Raw genomic sequence first — 20,018 nt, 5'->3', positions numbered from 1 at the left:
TATATGTAAGCTCTGACAGTGAATGGATCTGTATGTATGGAAAGGAGGGGGGGGGGAGGGACTGTTTTGTTTTTGTTTCTTGTGTTTGTGAGAAAAAGTTCAATATATTGTATATTTAAAATGTTAAGAAATTTGCAAAAATAATGTTTGAAAAATATCTTTCCAAAATAAAAAAACTTGCCCAATATCTCCCTAAACAAAAAACCTTGCCCCTAATGTTTCCCCTAAGGGCAGAACTGTTGGCATAGTGGGCAGCACAGTTAGCGTAGCAATCAGCACAATGCCTTTAGAGTGCCAGCGATTGGGTTCTAATCCCTCGCTGTTCCCATGTTGCGTGATTTTCCCCAGGGGCCCCAGTTTCCTCCTACTGTTCAAAAGGTACTGGAGGTGTAGGTTAATTGGGTGTAAATTGGGCGACCCAGACTCATGGGCTGAAATGGCCTGTTACCATGCTGTATATCTAAATTTAAAATGTAATTTTTCCTCCCTTCACTTTATAAAGACGTCCCCTGGTGTTTGCTATACTTGCCCTGGGAAAAAGGCACTGGCTGTCCACCTTATGCATGCCTCTCAGAATCTTGTAGATCTCCATTAAGTCTCTTTTCATCCTTCTGCAGTCCAAAGAGATAACACCCAGCTCTAGTAAGCTTGCCTCATATGACTTATTTTCATATCCAGGCAACATTCTGGTAAATTTCCTCTGTACCCTCTCCATAGCTTCCATATCCTTCCTATAATGGGTGACCAGACTGAATACAATACTCTAAGCGTGGTCTCACAAGAGATTGGTAGAGTTGCAACATGACCTCTCTGAACTTAATTTTCCTATCAATTAAGCCCAATATCCCATAGGCTTTCTTAACTATCCTATCAACTTGCACAGTAACCTAGAGTGTCGCATTTGTGAACTTAACTTTGTCAAGAGCAATGCCCATCACCACTGATGACATAAATGAAGCGATGCGCTGGACTAATAGTGCACATGCATTTAGCATCAGTATACTGGTGATGTATCTCAGGTGCAGGAGGAGTAGAGTGAGAGTGTCAGTATCTCTTGTGTGGCAGTGAGCCAATGAGAAGGTCAGAGGGTTTGGCTGGGTGGTGTTGAAGAATGCAATGTTGTGTCTAGTGAACAATAAAGAAAGTCGACTTCATGATGTGCTGAAAGAAATGAGTGAGTATATTGTTCATTTGTTTGTAAGCTGTGGTAAATCAGTGCCGTTACAAGTGGTGACCCCAACATGATTCGAACACGCAGCCTTCTGATGTTGTGAAGACAGCAGTAATTACCCCTTTCGGCACATTTGAGTTTCTGCAAATGCCATTCGGTCTACAGAATGCAGTTCAGACATTCCAGCAGTTTATGGAACACATACTCACCGGCCTCAATTTTATGTTTGTTTACATTGACGATATTCTGGTCACAAGCGTGGATGAAGAGGAGCAGAAGAGCCACCTTATATTATTGTTTTAGAGGATGCATGAGTTTGGCATTGTGATCAATCCCAGTCAATGCATTTTTGGCACTGTTGATCTATTTTTGGGACATGGAGTTATGGAACATGGTATTTTGCCCGATGAATCGAAAGTGCAAGAGATTTAAGAATTTCCTACACAGGGTTAATGGTCAAATAATTAAATGAGGAACAGAGAGACCTTGTGGTCCAAATACATGCCTCTCTTGTGACATGTATTTCCTATGTTTGGCCAGTTGTTACGATTTTAGGCATGATAAATTTTTATCACAAATTCCTGCCAAATGCTACAGGATCTCTATTACCACTTACTGAACTTCTAAAAGGATCCCATAAGTCAATGTACAAAAGACCATTAACTTTGGGAGATAATACCATGAGTGCTTTCAAAGATGTGAAGATTGTGCTTGCAAATACCACAATGTTTTTACATCAAAAGCCCAATGCCTTGTTCTCTCTTACCACACATGCGTCTGTCATGGTTGTGGGAGCATTGTAAGAATGAGTCTGTGGGCAATTGGAATCTCTGATGTTTTTTTTCAGCCACACTGTGGGGGGCTCAGGTAAAGTATGGTATATTTGGTCGAGAACTCTTGGCCATCTATCTTGCAGTGAAACATTTCCACTTTTTATTAGAAAATTGTCCTTTCACCATTTATATAGACCACCAGCCTCTTGTACAAATCATGGGTACAAGCACACATCTCTACTCACCCAGAGAGATTCAGCATTTGTACTTCATCTTACAATTTTCATCGGACATAGGGTACATCCGAGGAAAAACAGATGCCATAGCCGATGCCCTGTCTAGGTGCGACATTGACGCCTTACATACAACTACTGCCATCAGTTTCACCACCGTGGCTTGTGCACAGCACACTGATCCTGATCTCATCCGGTATCGCTGGATCAACTCTAGTCTCCATTTTCAAGATATAACCATGGATAAATTGGGTGACAAGTTAGTCTACGACTTTTCCACAGGATGACCTAGGCCTTTTGTACCGGCAGCTATGAGGTGGGAGATTTTTGAGTCTCTTCACAATCTATCACATCCTGGTGGAAGAGCATTAATCAAACTAGTTATGGAACACTTCACCTGGCCTCGTGTTAAATGGGATAGTGGATTATGGACAAGGACCTGCTTGCCATGTCAATGCTCTGAAGTCTCCATACACATGAAATTCAAGCTGGAGGATTTTGTTGTTCTGGATTCCCGTTTCCAGCATGTGCAGCTAGACTTAGTAGCCCACTTATGCCACCTCAGGGATATATTTATCTGCGCCCATGTGAAAACTGGACTACCAGGTGGGAAGAGGCCAATGACATCTCTGCAGTGATGGTCGCTGAGGTTTTCGTGGATCGTTGGATTCCATCTTTCGGTGTTCTGGTCACTAATAACAGATTGAGGATCTCAGTTCGAGTCAGCAGTGTATGCATTGAACGATTTACAACACTGTATTCATGTGGTCCTTCAGCATGATGCTGTTCACAAACCACTTCAGCCTGCTAATAATGGTTCTTTTCAGGTCTTCAGGTCTTGATAGGAATGGAAATTCCGATAAGGTTTTAATCGACGGGTTGAAGCCAGCATATATCGATGGCCCATGTTCTGCATCGGAGCCAGTCAAAGGACCAGTAGCACCCTTGCCAGTCGGACTGTGCATCACCTGTCTTGCACTATTGTATGAGGTTGGGACAAACTGTCAGCCCTCTGGACCGTTACTTAATGGGACGGTTCCAATCAGTCGTCTCCTTGCATGGCTTGGAGGCTGAGGAGGTCGGAGGGCTGTCGCAGTGGCGCACTTACCTTTGTCGGGAATGGTGTCGGTCACCACTGATGACATAAGCGAAGCGATGCGTGGGAGTAATAGCAAGCATGCACTTGTGTGTTAAGCGTCAGTATACAGGTAATGGATCTCAGAGGCAGGAAAAGGAGAGTGAGATGGACAAGATCACCCATGTGATGGTGAGCCAATGAGAAGGTCAAAGGGGTTTGGCTGGGTGGTGTTTGGGGAAATGAAGAATGCAATGTTATATCAAGTGAATATTAATGAAAATCGACTTTAATGTGTGCTGATAAAAATGAGTGAGTGTATTCTTTATTTGTAAGCTATGGTAAATTAGTGCCACCACAAGAGAGGCATGTATTTGGACCACAAGGTCTCTGTTCCTCCACACTATTAATTATCTGACCATTAACCCAGTACTTCTGGTTTGACCTTCCTAAATGCATCACCTTACACTCCATCTGTCACTTTTCCACCCCTGTGCTTCCTATCTATATCCTTTTGTAACCTATGACAATGTTCAGCACTATCCATAACTCCTCCAACCTTCATATCATCTGCAAACTTATCAGCCCATCCTTCTACTTCTTCATCTAGGTCATTTATAAAAAAAATCACAAAGAGCAGGGATCTCAGAACAGATCCATGCAGAACTCCACTTGTCACTGACCTCCAGGCAGAATATTTTCCATCCACTCTGCTTTCTTCATGCAATCTTATTTTTTAGACACAGCCAAGGCTCTGTGAATCCCATGACTCATGATTTCTGAACAAGTCTCTTATTGGTGACCTTGTCAAATCCCTTACTAAAATCCATATAGCCTACATCTACAGCCACATCTTCATTAATTTCTTTTGTTACCTCCTCAAAAATCTCAATTAGGCTCATGAGGCACGACCTTTCCTTCGCAAACCCATGCTGAGTATCCTTGATTAGATTATACTTCTCCAAATGTTCATAGATCCTATCCTTAAGAATCTTCTCCAATAGTTTGCACACCACTGACACAAGCTTCAAGCTATAATTCCCAGGATTCTCCCTATTACCTTTTTTAAACAAGGGACCACATTTGCCATTCTCCAATTCTCAAGCATCTCTCCTGTGGCCAAGGAGAACACAAAGATCATAGCCAAAGACCCAACTATCTCTTCCCTCCCTTCCTATAGCAACATGGCCTATATCACATCTGACCCCGGGGACTTGTCAATTTTAATGTTTTTAAAAAGATCCTATTTGATTTTTGTGTCTTTTTTTAATCGTACATTTGTATGGATCCAGCTACTACTGGCAAGGTCAACATTTATTGCCCAACTTATCTGGCCCTCAATAGATGGTAGAGAGCTGCATTCTGGAATCTTAAATATTGCAGGATTTAAGATTCAGCAAGAGTAAAGCCAAGTCAGGAAAGTAAAATTGGAAAGAAATCTGTAGGAAGTAGTGTCACTTTTTTTTCCTACGTGAATACATGTTATGGGCTTGGGAAGTGCTATTGGAATGGGCTAGGCAAGTAATTTAGAACATCAAACATGGCAGCACAGTACAGGCCAAGCGATAGTGTGCAAACACATATATATCTACTAAAAAATAAAAATAAAAAACTAAACTCTCCCTTCCTTATAACCCTCTATTTTTCTTTCATCCATGTGCCTGCCTAAGAGTCTCTTCTCTACCACTCTCCCAGCAATGCATTTCAGGCACCCACAATTCTCTGTGTAAAAACTTACCCCTGATGTCTCCCCTATACTTTGCTCTCTTCACTTTTTACAGATGTCCTCTGGTGATTGCTACTCCTACTTTGGGAAAAAAGATGCTGACTGTCGATCTTATCTAAGCCTCTCAATTTTGTAGACCTCATTTAAATCACTTCTCATCCTTCTTCACTACAAAGAGAAAAGCCCTAGTTCTGCTAATCTTGCCTCAATACTTATTTTCCAATCAAAACAACATCCTGGTAAATCTCCTCTGCACCCTTTAATAGTTTCCACATCTTTCCTGTAATGAGGTGATCAGAATTGAATACGATGTTCTAAGGTGGTCTCATCAGAAATTTATAGAGCTGCAACATTGCCTCACAGCTCCTGAACTTACTCCCCCGATTATTGAAGCACAGCATACCAGAGGCCTTCTTAACTGTCCTATCAACCTATGGATTTGAACAACAAGGTCCTTCTGTTCTTCCACACTGAGAGGGCGCACAAAATCAGTGAACCGGCGTGGACTCGAAAGGCCAACATGGCCTGTTTCCACTCCGTAAATGGTTATATGGTTATATGGAAGTGTCCTTCCATTAACCATATGCACTACCTTCAAGCTTGAATTAGCAAAAATGCATCACCTCACATTTAGTCGGATTGAACACCATCTGACACTTTTACACCCAACTTTGCATCTTGTCTATATCCTGTTTTAATCTATGACAGCCTTCGACTCTATCCACAACTCCTCCAACCTTCGTACTATCTGCAAACTTACTGACCAATTCGTCCAGGGCATCTATAAAAGTCACAAAGAACAAGTCCCTGCAGAACTCCACTAGTCATTGACCTCCAGGCAGAATACTTTCCTATCTCTACTACTCTCAGCTTTCTACAAGCAAGCCAATTCTGAATCCACAGCCAAGGTTCCATGGATCCCAAGCCTCATGACTTTCTGAATGAGTCTCCCTTAGGGTATCTTGTCAAATGCCTTACTAAAAACCACATCCATTGCCATACCTTCATCAATTTCTTTTGTTACTTCCTCAAAAAACTCAATTAGGCTCATGAGGCATGACCTTCCCTTTACAAAACCATGCTGAGTACTCCTGAAAAGACTGTACCTCTCAAAATTTTCATCAATCCTGTGCTTAAGAATACTCTCCAATAGTTTACCCACTACTAACACAAGATTCACTGATCTATAATTCCCTGGATTCTCTCTATTATCCTTTTTAAACAAGGGGACCATATTTGCCATCCTCCAGTCCTCCAGCACCTGTCCTGTGGCCAAGGACGCAAAGATAATCGCTGACGCTCAGCAATCTCTTCTCTTCCCTTTCCATAACAATCTGATTGATGCTTACAGTACAGCCACTGCTGGTGGGAATGAATATTTACAATATTATTTTATTTATAACAGTTGATGTAGTACCAATCAAGCAAATTGCTTTATCCCAGATAATGGTGAGCAGACCAAGAATTATTGGAGCTGCACACATCCAGTCAAGTTCATCTTTATGCTCCTGATGATGGAAACATGTCAGGAAGTGAGTCGCTAATGGCACAATACCCTGCCTCTAAATTGCTCTTAATGTCATCGGTGGAAGACTTGCTGATGTAATGACATTGAATGTCCAGAGTCAGTGGTGAGAGCCTTTTAAGAACATAGAACAGTATCAGACCCTTCAGCCCTGTGACAAACATGATACTAAATTAAACCAAATTTCTTCTGTCTGCACATAATTCATACCCCTCTACTCCACGCATATTAATTTGTCTATCTAGATGCCTTCTAAACACTGCTATCAAGCTGCTTCCACCACTACCCCTTGCAGCCCTTACCAGGGATCTACCACTCTCCATAAAAGTTTGCACAACACATCTCATTCAAATTGTTACCCTGAGGGAAAAAAATATTTTGACTGTCTAGACCTCTCATAATTTTATAAATTTCTATCATGTCTCCCACTTAGCCTCCTGCACTTGAGAAAACAAGCCAAGCTTATTCAATCTCCCTTTATTGCTCATAGCCTCTAATCCAGACAGTATTTGTTGTTGAGAGGCAATGTCTGGCACTAGTGTGGTACAAATATTACTTGCCACTTAACATGCCTGATGATGTATGTTTTGAATCATTTACGCATGAACTGTTTTATTTGAGAGGAATTGCAAATAGAGTTGTGCATTTTTTAACCATCAGCAAGGATCACTACTTCAAATTTTATGATGGAAAGAAAGTCATTGATGAAGCAATGGGAGGTGGCCTGACTGCCTCTGATCCCTTTAGTTAATCCTAAAAAGAGCTTCTCTCAGCTTCTGCAGAAATCTTAAAGATATGGGCAAGATCCAAAGAAAACACGTCAGTTAACAGGAACACGAATTTAACATAATGGGATTTAAGGATACATTTTAAAAAAAGATGCTAGATCAATGTGTACTAGTTGCAAAGTGCTAAAAGAAAATTGAATAGTAACTTTAACAATAACAAGTATGTAATTCAACTCATTGAAACTGTTCATTTAATCAGATCATAACTGGCCCGTTTCTTTTTTTGTAAACCTTGCTTCTAATACTGTTAACAAACAAAATCGATCTATTTTAGCATTAAATTTTTCAACTGGCCTAACCTCCACATTATTTTGGCAAGAGAGTTGCCAATCTCCTCCACGCTTCATTAGAAATACCGACTGACATCATCCCTGAATGGTCCAGGTTTACTTATAATATAACTTCTTTTTCTGCATTTTCCAATGAAAAAAAATATTTTTATGAAATCAACTCATTTTATCATCTTAAATACTTTAATTGGATCATCACTTATTTCAAGGGAGTAAAAGTATAATACCATTTCAGCCCAAGAACCTTGAAGTCAAATGCTCTGTTTAGTATCTGGTATTTGGACAGTCTTTAAAATACCAAGCTTCCACCCGAAAAGCCATCAGGATAAATTGTTTTTGTGCCTTCAATGGCCTTGTTGTGTACTGTGTAATTCAATGTGCATGTTGAAAATGAAAACTGAACGCTTCTGCACTCTGTCAAGTAGCAATTATGGCAGAAGTGCTGATAGTATGGAAAGGTGGGCATAAGTGGAGCCATGGAAATAATGGAGAAAAACAAATTCTTAGAACACTGAAGTGAAATATGCTCAAGAACAGTTGTTTTGAAACAACAAATACTGACAAAGCATACAGCTTTGAATAATGTACGAAAAATAATATTAGTTGAAGTAATCATACAAATATTTAAAGATTTAACTGGATGTACTTGATTCTAATAGTTTAGTTAGAATAACTACCTAAAGATCAATTTATTGAATTTAGTCATTGACCTTGCCTTGAGTAATTTTTTTTGTTATTTAACATAACTGAAATAAGGCATGTCTATTATAAGCAATTTGCTGAAAGTTTTTTTTTACATACCTGTAAACCATTTCATTAGTAGCGGTCTCATCAAAGGCATAATCAAAACGAAAAGTTTGATTTTCTAAGTACTTCGTTAAATCCACCTTTTGTTTTGGTTCATGAACCATAACGACGTCCTTACTGGGAATTGTAATTACATCCAGATCTCTTATTGCATTTTCTGAAAGAGATCAAGGCCAAGAATTATATTTTGCTTTTTAATCACTCATATGCTTGAACAAATGCATGTTCATGGGAAAAGAAACTTTCCACAAACCCACATCCCTATTAAGTTCCATAATAGTTCTAAAAGAAGCAAGTACCATTACACTTTGTTTGGAAACAGTTGAGGAAACTTTGGTAAGTAACAGTAAAAGTTAACATGTCAAGCTCTGCTCCAGAGCACCATATTTAATATTGTTGACAATGAGTGCTTGATGTTTTCAACTTTAGGACTGTGGATCACCACATCCTATGACCCGAGTTACTCAACACTCCCAAAGTTGAATCGATCAAGCATTTATTATCAATGGTATTAAAAAGGTGATGGGGTGTGGGGGCGGGGATCCATATGGACTTCTAGAGGTGATCTTCACATCTATTTAACGGAACAATGATCTAAACATCAAGAGGGTTTTAAATGCTACACCTGAGTTATAAACAGTGAAATAACCAAATATAATAGCACAAATTAAATGAGCTGCAGGAGAAACTTAAGGTCAGGCAACATCAGTGGAGGCAAAAGAATACTTGATATTTCGGTTCAGACCCTGGAGATAGCCAGTATGAAGTGGTGAGTGGGAGGAGTGAAACAGCAGCTGAAAAGTGATAGGTAGACACAGGTGAGGACAGGAAGATGGGCAGATGGGACCAGATTGGGAAGACAAGTGTGGAGAAAGTGACATAGGCTAGAGAGTAATGTGGAGTCAACATAGAGCTGCTGGCTAAGAAATATGTTAAGAAAGGAGGGTAATGAATGGAACCAGATAAGGGAGGGATGGTGAGCAAACGAGAACTAGAGGAAGAGGTGATAGGTGGCTCAGTGGCATGTATGGGTGATAGGCATATGGAAACAGGTGGGGGAAAAGAACAAAATTAGATAACAGGGACAAGAAGGAGGGGTTGAGATGGAGGATGGGGATGAGAGAGAACCTCAGTGGATCAGAAATGGAAGCTGCCTGAACTTGGGAGAATTCAATGTTCAATCCATTGGGTTGTTTGACAAACCAGGCAGAATATGAGGTGCTGTTTTTCTACTTTGCATTTGGGCTTACCTTAGCAATGGAGGTTGAAGACAGACATGGCAGTGGGGAGGAAGGGTATGAGGAGAATTAAAATGGCTTGCAACCAAATGCTCAAGATGGCCCTTGCAGACAGAGAACAGCAAAGCAGTAACTTCCTTTGTTCTTAGTGGCATTGGTGCAGAGAAAACCATAACAAAGCACTGTGGGATAAACAAGGTTGAAGGAAGTACATGGGAATCTCTAACTCACCTATGAGCAGTTTTGGACCCTGGAAGGCAAGTGAGGATTGCATAGGGATGGGTTTTGCATTTCCTGACACAACAGAAAGTACCCAATGACAGTGAAGAATGGGCAACCAGGAAGTCACAGAGAGTGATCCTTTTTTTTAAATTTTTTTTTATTTTTCACACTATAAACCATATTGACCAAGATACATACAGACATTTTTTCTCTTGAATATACCCAGTGTCATTTTCTCCCCCTTTTCCCCCTCCCTTCCCTCCCTCCCTCACCCCCTTTCCCATTTATTTGAAGTTCAATCTATAAGATACATTAAACCCGTTAAACAATGTTGTCACTTAATAAAAATAAACAAGAATTTTTACTGAGTCAGTTCTTTTCGTTCTCTTCTCCTTCTGTCATTTTAGGTGGTGGAAGTCCATGGTAGGATTTCTCTATTGTATTTCATGTATGGCTCCCATATTTGTTCGAATATTGTGATGTTATTTCTTAAATTATTTGTTATTTTTTTCTAATGGAATACATTTATTCATTTCTATGTACCATTGTTGTATTCTCAAGTTGTCTTCTAATCTCCAGGTTGTCATAATACATTTTTTTGCTACAGCTAGGGCTATCATAACAAATCTTTTTTGTGCTCCATCCAAATCGAGTCCAAATTCTTTATTTCTTATATTACTTAGGAGGAAGATCTCTGGGTTTTTTGGTATATTGCTTTTTGTGATTTTATTTAATATCTGGTTTAGATCTTCCCAAAATTTTTTCACTTTCTCACATGTCCAAATTGCATGAATTGTTGTTCCCGTTTCCTTTTTACAGCGAAAACATCTGTCTGATGCTGTTGGGTGTCATTTATTTAACTTTTGAGGTGTGATGTATAGCCTGTGGATCCAATTATAGTGTATCATGCGTAACTTCGTGTTTATTGTATTTCTCATAGTTCCGGAGCATAGCTTTTCCCATATTTCATTCTTTATCTTTATATTTAGATCTTGTTCCCATTTTTGTTTAGGTTTACCGTTTGTTTCCTCGTTCTCCTTTTCTTGCAGTTTGATGTACATGTTTGTTATAAATTTTTAAATTATCATTCTGTCTGTAATCACATATTCAAAATTGCTTGCTTCTGGTAACCTCAGCCTGTTTCCCAATTTGTCCTTCAAGTAGGTTTTCAGTTGGTGGTATGCAAACACTATATCGTGAGTTATATTATATTTATCCTTCATTTGTTCAAAGGATAATAATTTATTTCCCGAAAAACAATTTTCTATTCTTTTGATCCCTTTTCTCTCCCATTCTCTGAAGGAAAGGTTATCTATTGTGAAAGGGATTAGTTGATTTTGCGTCAATATTAGTTTTGGTAGTTGGTAATTTGTTTTATTCCTTTCTATGTGATTCTTCTTCCAAATGTTGAGCAGATGATGCAATACCGGTGAATTCCTACGTTGCACCAATTTTTCATCCCATTTATGTAGTATATGTTCAGGTATCTTCTCCCCTATTTTATCTAGTTCTAATCTGGTCCAATCTGGTTTTTCCCTTGTTTGATAAAAATCTGATAGGTATCTTAATTGTGCTGCTCTATAATAATTCTTAAAGTTTGGTAGTTGTAAGCCTCCTTGTTTGTATCATTCTGTTAATTTATCTAGAGCTATCCTCGGTTTCCCCCCTTTCCATAAGAATTTCCTTATTATTTTCTTTAGCTCCTTGAAGAATTTCTCTGTTAGGTGAATTGGTAATGACTGAAATAGGTATTGTATCCTTGGGAAAATGTTCATTTTAATACAGTTTATCCTTCCTATCAGTGTTAGTGGTAAGTCTTTCCAATGCTCTAAGTCGTCTTGTAATTTTTTCATTAATGGATGATAATTTAGTTTATATAAATGGCCGAGATTTTTATTTAGTTGTATACCTAGGTATCGCATTACTTGTGTTTGCCATCTAAATGGTGATTCTTTCTTAAACTTTGTGAAATCCGCATTATTCATTGGCATTGCTTCACTTTTATTTGCGTTGATCTTGTACCACGATACTTCTCCATATTCCTTCAATTTCTTATGTAATTCTTTTATTGATATTTCTGGTTCTGTTAAGTATATTAGAATGTCATCTGCAAATACAGATTTTATATTCCTTCTCTTTTATTTTTATCCCTCTTATTTTATTTTCTGTTCTTATCAGTTCTGCTAGTGGTTCTATAGCTAACGCGAACAGTGAGAGAGAGAGTGGACATCCCTGTCTTGTTGATCTGCTTAAGTTAAATTGTTTTGATATATATCCATTTCCTGTCACTTTCGCCAATGGCCTCTTATATAATGCTTTAATCCAATTAATATATTTCTCTGGTAGGCAGAATTTTTGTAGTACTTTGAATAAATAATTCCATTCTACTCTGTCAAAGGCCTTCTCTGTGTCTAACGCAACCGCTACTGTTGGAGTTTTATTTCCTTCTACTGCATGAATTAAGTTAATAAATTTACAGATATTGTCCGTTGCTCTTCTTTTTTTAATAAATCCAGTTTGGTCTAGATTTACTATTTTTGGTACATAGTCGGCCATCTGTTTGCTAATAGTTTCGCTATTATCTTATAATATGTGTTAAGTAGAGATATTGGTCTATATGATGCTGGTGCTAGTGGATCTTTCCCTGTCTTTGGTATTACTGTAATTATTGCTGTTTTGCATGAATCTGGTATGTTTTGTGTTTTATCAATCTGGTTGATTACTTCCAGGAGGGGAGGAATTAATAAGTCTTTAAATGTTTTATAGAATTCTATTGGGAATCCATCCTCTCCTGGTGTTTTATTGTTCGGTAGTTTTTTTAATATCTCCTGTAATTCTTCTATTTCAAATGGTTGTATTAATTTATTTTGCTCCTCTGTTTGTAATTTCGGTAGTTCAATTTTAGTTAGAAATTCATTTATTTTGTCTTCTTTCCCTTCGTTTTCAGTTTGATATAGTTGTTTGTAGAATTCCCTGAAGTTTTCATTGATCTCCGTTGGATTATATGTAATTTGTTTGTTCTTTTTCCTTAATGCCAATACCATTCTTTTAGTTTGTTCTGTCTTAAGCTGCCACGCTAGAATTTTGTGCATTTTTTCTCCTAGCTCATAATATTTGTTTGTCTTCATTATGTTCTTCTCCACCTTATATGTTTGTAGTGTTTCATATTTTATTTTTTTGTCTGCCAATTCTCTTCTTTTAGTTGTATCTTCCTTTATTGCTAATTCTTTTTCTGTATTTGTTATTTCCCTTTCCAACTGTTCTGTTTCCTAATTGTAGTCCTTCTTCATCTTAGTTACATAACTTATTATTTGCCCTCTGATGAACACTTTAATTGCATCCCATAGTATAAACTTATCTTTCACTGATTCCGTATTTATTTCAAAGTACATTTTCATTTGTCATTCAATGAATTTTCTAAAATCCTGTCTTTTACATAGCATGGAGTTTAATCTTCATCTATACATTCTTGGTGGGATGTCCTCTAGCTCTATTGCCAATAACAGGGGTGAGTGATCCGATAATAGTCTAGCTTTATATTCCGTTTTCCTAACTCTCCCTTGAATGTGGGCTGATAACAGGAATAGGTCTATCCTTGAGTATGTTTTGTGCCTACCCGAATAATATGAATATTCCTTTTCCTTTGGGTGTTGTTTCCTCCATATATCCAAAAGTTGCATTTCTTGCATCGATTTAATTATAAATTTGGTTACTTTGTTCTTTCTGTTAGTTTTTTTTCCAGTTTTATCCATGTTTGAGTCCAAATTAAGGTTAAAATCCCCTCCTATTAGTATGTTCCCTTGCGTATCTGCTATCTTCAAAAAGATATCTTGCATAAATTTTTGATCTTCTTCATTAGGTGAGTATACATTGAGTAAATTCCAAAATTCTGAATATATCTGACATTTTATCATTACATATCTCCCTGCTGGATCTATTATTTCCTCTTCTATTTTGATTGGTACATTTTTATTGATTAATATAGCTACTCTTCTGGCTTTTGAATTATATGATGCTGCTGTTACATGTCCTATCCAATCTCTCTTTAATTTCTTGTGTTCCACTTCAGTTAGATGTGTTTCTTGTACGAATGCTATATCATTTTTTTCTTTTTTCAGTAAATTTAACAGTTTCTTCCTTTTGATTTGGTTATGTATTCCATTAATATTTAAAGTCATATAGTTTAACATAGTCATTTCATACTTTGTTTATCTTTCCTTTCCGTTTCCTCATCACCACCTTCCCTTCTTATCCATTTCTGCTTTCTTTTTTTGAACACATTATAAGACAACATTTCTAAAACATAAAATATTTCCACTATTCTCATATCTAAAATTATTTTAACCCCAATAGTCTCTCCCCCTTCTGAGTTGCCCTTTGTCCCTTGTCGGGCAACCACATCTCCCCTCTCCATTTGGATTTGCGAATTCGCTCGCAAGCATCAACTGATTTCGCAGTGACTGTTATTCTTTCCCACCCAGCCCCCCCAGAAAAGATTTTAATCTTCATATATAACAAAGGTCATTCTCTTAATTCCCTCCTTACTTTCTTTCTTCCCTTTCTTTCCCTTCTTAATTCTTACTTATACTCTATTTAATATATATATATATATATATATAGAGAGAGAGAGTTTGTTGTCATTTTTGTTCTTGTTACAGTTTGCTTTGCTGCCCCGGGATAACTATTTTAAGTACCGCTGGGTATTTTAACATAAATTTATAAACTTTTTTCCATAGGGTCGTTTTTGCTGCATTAAACTCCTTCCTCTTCTTCAGGAGTTCAAAACTTATATCTGGATAGAAAAAAAAATTTTGACCCTTGTATTCCAGTGGTTTTTTTTTGTCTTCTCTTATTTTTTTCATTGCCTTTTCCAATATATTTTCTCTTGTTGTATATCTTAGGACGTCAAGCGCTGAAGAGCTGGCTCTGAATGGCAACTAAAGCGGCATCATCTGCAAAGAGTAGTTCACGGACAAGTTTCTCTTGTGTCTTGGTGTGAGCTTGCAGGCGCCTCAGATTGAAGAGACTGCCATCCGTGCGGTACCGGATGTAAACAGCGTCTTCATTGTTGGGGTCTTTCATGGCTTGGTTCAGCATCATGCTGAAGAAGATTGAAAAGAGGGTTGGTGCCAGAACACAGCCTTGCTTCACGCCATTGTTAATGGAGAAGGGTTCAGAGAGCACATTGCTGTATCTGACCCGACCTTGTTGGTTTTCGTGCAGTTGGATAATCATGTTGAGGAACTTTGGGGAAACTGCCAAAATGTTTGGCCTGGAAGTCAGCCTGAAGAAAACTGAGGTCCTCCATCAGCCAGCTCCCCACCATGACTACCAGCCCCCCCACATCTCCATCGGGCACACAAAACTCAAAACGGTCAACCAGTTTACCTATCTCGGCTGCACCATTTCATCAGATGCAAGGATCGACAATGAGATAGACAACAGACTCGCCAAGGCAAATAGCGCCTTTGGAAGACTACACAAAAGAGTCTGGAAAAACAACCAACTGAAAAACCTCACAAAGATAAGCGTATACAGAGCCGTTGTCATACCCACACTCCTGTTCGGCTCCGAATCATGGGTCCTCTACCGGCACCACCTACGGCTCCTAGAACGCTTCCACCAGCGTTGTCTCCGCTCCATCCTCAACATCCATTGGAGCGCTCACACCCCTAACGTCGAGGTACTCGAGATGGCAGAGGTCGACAGCATCGAATCCACGCTGCTGAAGATCCAGCTGCGCTGGATGGGTCACGTCTCCAGAATGGAGGACCATCGCCTTCCCAAGATCGTATTATATGGCGAGCTCTCCACTGGCCACCGTGACAGAGGTGCACCAAAGAAAAGGTACAAGGACTGCCTAAAGAAATCTCTTGGTGCCTGCCACATTGACCACCGCCAGTGGGCTGATAACGCCTCAAACCGTGCATCTTGGCGCCTCACAGTTTGGCGGGCAGCAGCCTCCTTTGAAGAAGACCGCAGAGCCCACCTCACTGACAAAAGGCAAAGGAGGAAAAACCCAACACCCAACCCCAACCAACCAATTTTCCCTTGCAACCGCTGCAATCGTGTCTGCCTGTCCCGCATCGGACTGGTCAGCCACAAACGAGCCTGCAGCTGACGTGGACTTTTTTACCCCCTCCATAAATCTTCGTCCGCGAAGCCAAGCCAAAGAAGATATCTTAGGAATTTTACTAGAATGGATCTTGGTTTTTGTTGTGGTTGTGGTTTAGTGGCTAATGTTCTGTGTGCCCTTTCTATTTCCATTTCTTCCTGTAATTCTGGCCTTCCTAGGACCCTGGGGATCCATTCTTTTATAAATTCTTTCATATTTTTGCCTTCTTCATCTTCCTTAAGGCCCACTATCTTTATATTGTTTCTTCCGTTATAATTTTCCATTATATCTATCTTCTGAGCTAACACCTCCTGTGTTTCTTTAATTTTTTTTTATCAGATTCTTCTAATTTCTTTTTTAAGTCATCTACCTCCATTTCTATGGCTGTTTCTCGTTCTTCCACCTTGTCTACTCTTTTTCCTATTTCTGTCATGATCATCTCTAATCTATTCACTTTTTCTTCTGTACTTTTTATTCTTCTTTTTATTTCACTGAATTCTTATGTCAGCCATGCTTTTAATGTTTCCACATATTCTTAATTTTTTTTTATCCATGTACTTGCCCTTCCCTTCATCTTCCATTTCTCTGTGTTCTCCCTCCTCTTCTTCTGGGTCCACTCCAGGATCTGTGTCTTTTACCTCTGTCTCTTCTGATTTTCTTGTTGGGTTGTTTATTTTATTTTGTTGGGTATTTTTGTTCTTCTTATTTTTATTAAAAGTGTCTTGGTGTTGGTCGTCTTCCTCTGAGTTGGTCATCTGTTGTTTCTTTGATTTCCTATTTTTATTCTCTTCCTTCTTGTTCCTGTTATTTTCTATATTTTCCTGTTGAGACTCTTGTTGTCGTGTTATACTTGTCTGTTTCGGCTGTGGAGATTTACTCCTCAGCTGGTCCCCCCTCTCGTCAGTGATGTTTTTGTCTTGTGCGCAGTTGCGCACTTTTGTTTGGCTCTGTGAGCCATCTTTGTAGTCCTGAGTTCGGGATTTCCACTGACCTTAGGGAGCGGCTTCTCTCTCCACGGCGGGCTTCCTCGTACCGGTAAGGCCTTCACCTTCCTCTTCCGACATCCTTCCTTCTTCTTTTCTTCCCATTGTCTTTGGTTTTTCTTTCTTTGCTGCCATTTTCTCCACACTTTCACTTTCAATTTGTTATGGTTTCTGTGTTAGTGACTTTGTTTTTCTCTACCTTTTTTTTACTTTTCTGGAGAGGGCTGGAATTCCCCTACCGGCCACTACTCCATCACGTGACTCCTCCACAGAGAGTGATCCTTGAAGAAAACAGAAAGGTGTGACATGGAGGAGATGTGACTGGTAGTGGGTTCGAATTGCAGATGGTGGAAATGATGAATAATAATGTGCTGTATGTGGAGGTTGGTGGGGCGAAATGCAGGAATCATCCCCTGTTCTGTCTTGGGGGAAGGGATATAGCGAAAGCACATGCAGAAAATGGAGGAGCAGTGAGAGCTCCATCATGCACAGAGGAGATGTCCTGGAACAGAAAGCCACCTCTAAGAACAGATACATCATTTGCAGAGTAACAGACAGAAATGGATAGCATCCTTATAAGAGACGGGTGGAGGTGCAGTCTTGGTAGCTCTGGCAGTTAGTGGGTTTATAGTAAATGTGAGTAGAAAAGAAGATTTGGAACCTAGCCAACAAGATAAAAGGTGCAGCTACACCTTTTAATCGAGAAGAATATAAAACAGAAATTGTTCAAGACAAGAACAGGTTCTGCAAGGTAAAGTGTTAATAGATGGAAACTGTTTGGATACATGTTCTAGAGCCAACATAAAGGTCTACGGTAGTAGTTCTCAACCTTTTTTGCCCTAGGCCCCACTTTAATACTCAAAAAAACATACGCCCCACTATTAGCAGAAAAAAGTTATCTATTTAAAAGAAGTTTTAATTAAATCATTGACTGCAAGTCTATTTCAATGCAATTACGGTCAGGATACACTGGGACACATATTTCATATCAACTACTACTTCAATGTGTCAACCACCTCAAACGCACATTCAACAATTGTCACCACTTCAGTGGGAACCTTGCCCCTGATGCTGGCTGCAGATTTTTTTGATTCAAAGGACTAATTTTGTTAGCTTCAACCTTAAATCTCCACGTTTTGTAATTTCCAGTCGGTTTCTCTTAGCTTGTAGCAAATCACTAACACCACTGAACCCACATTCTACTAAATAAGACTATAGAAAATGTATAAAGTAGTCAAGTTTGGGTATTTCTTTCCGATCTCGTTAGACAGCCACATCATGGTTCCTTTCAATTTTTTTTGAAAATTTTAATTTTCATTTGCATCAATACATACATAGAATTCTTCATCATATAACAATACAATGTAATAAAAATGATACAATATTTTATCTCCCTCCCCAAAATAAAAAGAAAGAAAACAGAAAAAACAGCTACATTTATCTATCATTCACTATTCATATATACCTAACAAATTATTCTATCCTGTATATATTCATTGGGAGGAGTGGGTGTTATGGTTCCTTTCAATTTGAACTGAGTTTTCACAGATTCATCATGTTGCAACTCAGATAACTCCTCTTGGTATTGCGCTGGAACTTCAGAGAAGTCCACCAGCAATGGCTGAGTTAACCAGAAGGGAAAATCCATTGCCTTTAAATCACAAAATTTATCATTGAAGTCGGACACCAATATTTTCAAATGGTCAACAATAATGTTTGTAGCAGCATTAGTTACCTCACACATATACAACCAATCAAATTGACTGAAATTTCTTGCACAAATATTCCTTAAGCATAATTCTAGAAGTGTCATGAATCCAAATATCTTTGTTTTTGCATCAATGAGCATCATATTTGCTACATGGAGTTGCTTGTTCAATATACTTAGTTTCTCAAAAATGTCTGTGAAATAACCATCTGTTGTTAGCAAGAGCGTCATTTCATGTTTGTCCTTCAAAAACTTGCTGAGAAGACCAAACAGTTCCATAAATCTTTTGAAGTAGTTTCCCTTTGACAACCACCTTACTTCAGTGTGAAGCAATAATCTCACGTGTTCTGCATTTTTATCGACACAAAACTGCTGCCTTAAACAGCCATTCACATTTGGCATTAGCTTTGATGGCATTGATACATGATCACAGAATGCAGTATCTTGTGTAGAACAGGGGAAACTTTTCTGGCAACTAAGTTTTCTCTATGGATAACACAATACACAACCAACATGTTTGGATTTTCATCCCTCATTAATTTTAAACATCCTGTATTTTTACCCATCATAGCAGGTGCACCATCTACAGCACAAGATTAAATGTTTCCTTTGATATTTCATTTTCATCCCAATAATTTTTGAGCTTGCTGTAGATATCAACTGCAGTAGTGGTTGTTTCTAAAGATTCACAAAACAACATATCTTCTTGAAACTCTTCCTGATCAATATATCTCACGTTTGCCAATAACAGAGCCTCACTGACCCGTATGGTAGATTCATCCAGTTGTATTGAGAACTTTCATGCTTTCAACTTCTCAATAAGCAGTTTTTCAACATCTTCACACGTCATCTATTCCAATAGTTCTCAACCTTTTTCTTTCCACTCAGATATCACTTTAAGTAATTCCTATGCCATCTGTGCTCTGTGATTAGTAAGGGATTGCTTAAGGTAGCATGTGAATGGAAAGGGAAGGATGAGAATCACTGCTCTAGACCCAATTGTTGCTGAAATAATTTGCTTGAGAAAAATTGTCATTCGTCCATTTCCTTTGGAGTTATGAAACCATGCACATAATGAGTCAATTAAGTACGATTAAAACAGTTTTCAAACCTTTTCTTTCCACCCACATACCACCTTAAGTATCCCTTACTAATTATAGAGCACCTACAGCATAGAGAATACTTAAAGTGGTATGTGAATGGAAAGAAAAAGGTTGAGGAAAACTGATCTATTCTGTTCACAAAACTGTTTTGAGAAACAATATTGTGGGTTTAATCAGTTCCTCCCCAGTCGTATGATTCTTCCCATGTTTTACTATCAGCAGTGAAACTTCATAGCTAGCTTCAAGGGTACGATTCAGGGC

The 20,018-nt window shown here is 38.7% G+C and overlaps 1 protein-coding gene across 5 annotated transcripts in view; it reads right to left on the bottom strand.

The window, feature by feature from the left end:
* kif2a (kinesin family member 2a) overlaps positions 1–20,018 on the bottom strand; it is a 142,560-nt gene that overhangs the window by 45,787 nt on the left and 76,755 nt on the right. For all 5 annotated transcript variants that reach the window (XM_069924484.1, XM_069924479.1, XM_069924482.1 and 2 more), the window contains one exon: positions 8,383–8,545. In XM_069924484.1, coding sequence (XP_069780585.1) covers positions 8,383–8,545 — 163 coding nt within the window. The remainder of the gene's footprint in view (positions 1–8,382; positions 8,546–20,018) is intronic.

The sequence above is a fragment of the Narcine bancroftii genome, chromosome 3 (assembly GCF_036971445.1).
Source record: "Narcine bancroftii isolate sNarBan1 chromosome 3, sNarBan1.hap1, whole genome shotgun sequence".
Taxonomy (NCBI): Eukaryota; Metazoa; Chordata; class Chondrichthyes; order Torpediniformes; family Narcinidae; genus Narcine; species Narcine bancroftii.
The sequence above is the reverse complement of the archived record's forward strand: the minus strand, read 5'-3'. Positions and strand labels throughout refer to the sequence as shown.